This window comes from Salvelinus alpinus, chromosome 2 (assembly GCF_045679555.1).
Source record: "Salvelinus alpinus chromosome 2, SLU_Salpinus.1, whole genome shotgun sequence".
Taxonomy (NCBI): Eukaryota; Metazoa; Chordata; class Actinopteri; order Salmoniformes; family Salmonidae; genus Salvelinus; species Salvelinus alpinus.
Genome location: NC_092087.1, coordinates 91,041,311 through 91,046,979, shown reverse-complemented (window position 1 = coordinate 91,046,979; position 5,669 = coordinate 91,041,311). Strand labels below are relative to the sequence as shown.

Genomic DNA, 5,669 nt, shown 5'->3' with positions numbered 1-5,669 from the left:
CTTCCATAACAAAGCCATCACCTACAGAGAGATGAACCTGGAGAAGAGTCCCCTAAGCAAGCTGGTCCTAGGGCTCTGTTCACAAACACAAACACACCCCACAGAGCCCCAGGACAACAGCACAATTAGACCCAACCAAATCATGAGAAAACAAAAAGATAATTACTTGACACATTGGAAAGAATTAACAAAAAAACAGAGCAAACTAGAATGCTATTTGGCCCTAAACAGAGAGTACACAGTGGCAGAATACCTGACCACTGTGACTGACCCAAACTTAAGGAAAGCTTTGACTATGTACAGACTCAGTGAGCATAGCCTTGCTATTGAGAAAGGCCGCCGTAGGCAGACATGGCTCTCAAGAGAAGACAGGCTATGTGCACACTGCCCACAAAATGAGGTGGAAACTGAGCTGCACTTCCTAACCTCCTGCCCAATGTATGACCATATTAGAGAGACATATTTCCCTCAGATTACACAGATCCACAAAGAATTTGAAAACAAATCCAATTTTGATAAACTCCCATATCTACTCGGAGAAATTCCACAGTGTGCCATCACAGCAGCAAGATTTGTGACCTGTTGCCACAAGAAAAGGGCAACCAGTGAAGAACAAACACCATTGTAAATACAACCCATATTTATGCTTATTTATTTTAACTTGTGTGCTTTAACCATTTGTACATTGTTACAACACTGTGTATATATAATATAACATTTGTAATGTCTTTATTGTTTTGAAACTTCTGTATGTGTAATGTTTACTGTTAATTTGTATTGTTTATTTCACTTTTGTATAATATCTACCTCACTTGCTTTGGCAATGTTAACACATGTTTCCCATGCCAATAAAGCCCCTTGAATTGAATTGAATTGAATTGAGAGAGAGAGAGAGAGAGAGAGAGAGAGAGAGAGAGAGAGAGAGAGAGAGAGAGAGAGAGAGAGAGAGAGAGAGAGAGAGAGAGAGAGAGAGAGAGAGAGAGAGAGAGAGAGAGAGAGAGCCGCCGAAAGCAGACCTGGCTCTCAAGAGAACACAGGCGATGTGTACACAGCCCACAAAATGAGGTGGAAACTGAGCTGCACTTCCTGACCTCCTACCAAGTGTATGACCATATTAGAGACACATATTTCCCTCAGATTACACAGATACACAAAGAATTAGAAAACAAATCAAGTTTTGATAAACTCCCAAATCTACTGGGTGAAATACCACAGTGTGCCATCACAGCAGCAAGATTGGTGACCTGTTGCCACAAGAAAGGTCAACCAGTGAAGAACAAACACCATTGTAAATAAAACCCATATTTATGTTTATTCTTTTTCCCTTTTGTACTTTAACTATTTGCCCATTATTACAACACTGTATATAGACATAATTTTTTGTTGTTCTTTTATTTTTTACCTTTATTTAACTAGGCAAGTCAGTTAAGAATTTTTTTTTTACCATGACGGCCTACACCGGCCAAACCCAGACGACGCTGGGCCAATGGGACAACCAATAACGGCCAGTTGTGATACAGCCTGGATAATATGACATTTGAAATGTCTGTAATGTTTACTGTTAATTATTGTTGTTAATATCACTTTTCTTTAATATCTACTTCACTTGCTTTGGCAATGTTAACATATGTTTTCCATGCCAATGAAGCCCTTAAAATGAAATTGAAATTGAGAGAGATGGATAGATGGTAGGAGAGCGCCCTCCATTGGCAGAATAACTCTGTTTCTCTCCTCTGTAGACAGTCTCCAGTGGTAGAATAACTCTGTTTCTCTCCTCTGTAGACAGCCTCCAGTGGTAGAATAACTCTGTTTCTCTCCTCTGTAGACAGCCACCAGTATGCATGAGAGTGTACGTATGTGGTTCTGTGCTCTGATCCAAAGAGGCCTCTCTCCCTCTCTTTTTTCTCACTGATCTCTCTATCTCTCTCTACTGTGTGATGTAGGAACAGATGTGATTGGTTTAGGAGGAAGAAGGAGGGGCTGTCAGAAATAACATGTGGTAGGAGGGTTTGAATAAGTAGAGAGAGAGAGAGATGCAGAATAAGGGAAGTACATAGTTGTACGAGCGCAAAGAGTGAGTGAGAGAGAGAGAGAGAGAGAGAGAGGGAGGGGCAGAGAGGGAGAGAGAGAGTACATGAAGTACATGAAGTTTGTATTTAAGTTCCTATAAGTAGAGAGAGAACAGAGAGAGTTGTAGACTTGGGCGCACAGCATTATATCAGGACCTAAAGACACCTGGACCAACCTGGAGAGAACACAGCATTATATCAGGACCTATAGACACCTGGACCAACCTGGAGAGAACACAGCATTATATCAGGACCTATAGACATCTGGACCAACCTGGAGAGAACACAGCATTATATCAGGACCTATAGACACCTGGACCAACCTGGAGAGAACACAGCATTATATCAGGACCTATAGACACCTGGACCAACCTGGAGAGAACACAGCATTATATCAGGACCTATAGACACCTGGACCAACCTGGAGAGAACACAGCATTATATCAGGACCTATAGACACCTGGACCAACCTGTAGAGAACACAGCATTATATCAGGACCTATAGACACCTGGACCAACCTGGAACACAACAAGATGAGGATCCTGTTGATAGTCATCCTCCTCTCCTTCATGACAGGTAATAAGCTTGTTATAACTCTCTATAACAATGTAATAACATCCAGTTAGTTTTCTTATAAAGGCTGCTACTACAGATAAGGACACACTACTGTGTGTATGTATGTATGTGTGTGTGTGTGTGTGTGTGTGTGTGTGTGTGTGTGTGTGTGTGTGTGTGTGTGTGTGTGTGTGTGTGTGTGTGTGTGTGTGTGTGTGTGTGTGTGTGTGTGTGTGTGTGTGTGTGTGTGTGAGTGTAATTTGAGGATGTCACTGGTGGAGGAATCCTAACCGTAACTACATTAGTATTACAAAACAGTAAACTAAGAGGAGTATAACATGTATTTTCTCTTGTCTGATTGACAGGTTGTTTGAGCTCCTTCAAAGTGACAGGATACTCTGGAGGAACTGTCATCATCTACTGTCATTATTCCACAGAAGATAGAAGTCATGACAAATATTTCTGCGTGGAGAAGTATAATTTCAATAAGAATGGTTTGAGTTGTACGGATAAAATCGGCACTGGATTGAAGAACACCTGGTTCCACAGTGGTAGATTCTCTCTGTATGACGTCACTGGAGGAAACTACTTCAAGGTGATCATCAGACAACTGACCAGTCAAGATGAAGGGACCTACTGGTGTGGAGTGGACAAACCTACTATACCTGACAGTTATACCAAGGTAGAGCTGGATGTGAAGAAGGGTGAGAGACCTTTACTTTAACTTTATTAAATGAATTTAGCTACATATGTTATCACATGATCAGTACCACTAGTCAATGAAGCCAGTCTATAGTATTAGACTAAGGTTGTGATGTGTGTTCCTATTGACAGATGACTGCTGTGAGAAGTCAGTCTATAGTACTAGACTAAGGTTGTGATGTGTGTTCCTATTGACAGATGACTGCTGTGAGAAGTCAGTCTATAGTACTAGACTAAGGTTGTGATGTGTGTTACTATTGACAGATGACTGCTGTGAGAAGTCAGTCTATAGTATTAGACTAAGGTTGTGATGTGTGTTCCTATTGACAGATGACTGCTGTGAGAAGTCAGTCTATAGTACTAGACTAAGGTTGTGATGTGTGTTCCTATTGACAGATGACTGCTGTGAGAAGTCAGTCTATAGTATTAGACTAAGGTTGTGATGTGTGTTCCTATTGACAGATGACTGCTGTGAGAAGTCAGTCTATAGTATTAGACTAAGGTTGTGATGTGTGTTGCTATTGACATATGACTGCTGTGAGAAGTCAGTCTATAGTATTAGACTAAGGTTGTGATGTGTGTTCCTATTGACAGATGACTGCTGTGAGAAGTCAGTCTATAGTACTAGACTAAGGTTGTGATGTGTGTTCCTATTGACAGATGACTGCTGTGAGAAGTCAGTCTATAGTACTAGACTAAGGTTGTGATGTGTGTTCCTATTGACAGATGACTGCTGTGAGAAGTCAGTCTATAGTATTAGACTAATGTTGTGATGTGTGTTCCTATTGACAGATGACTGCTGTGAGAAGTCAGTCTATAGTACTAGACTAAGGTTGTGATGTGTGTTCCTATTGACAGATGACTGCTGTGAGAAGTCAGTCTATAGTACTAGACTAATGTTGTGATGTGTGTTCCTATTGACAGATGACTGCTGTGAGAAGTCAGTCTATAGTATTAGACTAAGGTTGTGATGTGTGTTCCTATTGACAGATGACTGCTGTGAGAAGTCAGTCTATAGTATTAGACTAAGGTTGTGATGTGTGTTCCTATTGACAGATGACTGCTGTGAGAAGTCAGTCTATAGTACTAGACTAAGGTTGTGATGTGTGTTCCTATTGACAGATGACTGCTGTGAGAAGTCAGTCTATAGTACTAGACTAAGGTTGTAATGTGTGTTCCTATTGACAGATGACTGCTGTGAGAAGTCAGTCTACAGTACTAGACTAAGGTTGTAATGTGTGTTCCTATTGACAGATGACTGCTGTGAGAAGTCAGTCTATAGTACTAGACTAAGGTTGTGATGTGTGTTCCTATTGACAGATGACTGCTGTGAGAAGTCAGTCTATAGTACTAGACTAAGGTTGTAATGTGTGTTCCTATTGACAGATGACTGCTGTGAGAAGTCAGTCTATAGTACTAGACTAAGGTTGTGATGTGTGTTCCTATTGACAGATGACTGCTGTGAGAAGTCAGTCTATAGTACTAGACTAAGGTTGTAATGTGTGTTCCTATTGACAGATGACTGCTGTGAGAAGTCAGTCTATAGTACTAGACTAAGGTTGTGATGTGTGTTCCTATTGACAGATGACTGCTGTGAGAAGTCAGTCTATAGTACTAGACTAAGGTTGTGATGTGTGTTCCTATTGACAGATGACTGCTGTGTGAAGTCAGTCTATAGTATTAGACTAAGGTTGTGATGTGTGTTCCTATTGACAGATGACTGCTGTGAGAAGTCAGTCTATAGTATTAGACTAAGGTTGTGATGTGTGTTCCTATTGACAGATGACTGCTGTGAGAAGTCAGTCACAGAGACGGCCAATCTGGGAGGAGAAGCTACCATCAGATGCTACTATCCAGAGGACCATGAGGACAGCATCAAGTATTTCTGCAAGGAACAAGATCGCTTCATCTGCAATTCCATGAACTCCAACAGCAACAAAATATCTGACACCGTACAGCGATTATCTGTGTCTGACAACAGCAGAAAGAGATTCTCCACAGTGACCATCAGGGACCTGACTGAAGATGATACTGGGACCTACTGGTGTGGAGTAGAAACCAGCAGGACAGAACAACGTTACATTACACTGATCACACAGGTGAAGCTGCGTGTTATAAGTGAGTATAAACTTCTTCTTTCTCTTTAACATGTGACCCTAAACACACAAGTTACAGTCACATCTACTGTATGCAACAAAAGTAGTTTAATTAAAATCATTATTGCATGTGTTTTTTTAATGTCCCTCACAGATTGGAGGAACGTCAGACCTGTAAAGAAGACAAGACATGTTGGGGAGGTCGTCAGTCTCTGGTGTAAATATCCACGGGAGAATGAGGAGAAG

The 5,669-nt window shown here is 41.1% G+C and overlaps 1 protein-coding gene across 1 annotated transcript in view; it reads left to right on the top strand.

Moving 5' to 3' along the window:
- The first annotated feature begins 2,118 nt into the window (after positions 1–2,118).
- The window catches only part of LOC139568215 (polymeric immunoglobulin receptor-like), an 11,691-nt gene continuing 8,140 nt past the window's right edge, over positions 2,119–5,669 (top strand). Inside the window, exons 1-4 of the mRNA XM_071389962.1 lie at positions 2,119–2,646; positions 2,991–3,329; positions 5,110–5,445; positions 5,578–5,669. The exon at positions 5,578–5,669 is cut by the window's right edge and continues 232 nt beyond it. Of these exons, the coding sequence (XP_071246063.1) occupies positions 2,604–2,646; positions 2,991–3,329; positions 5,110–5,445; positions 5,578–5,669 (810 nt within the window). The 5' untranslated portion in view covers positions 2,119–2,603. The remainder of the gene's footprint in view (positions 2,647–2,990; positions 3,330–5,109; positions 5,446–5,577) is intronic.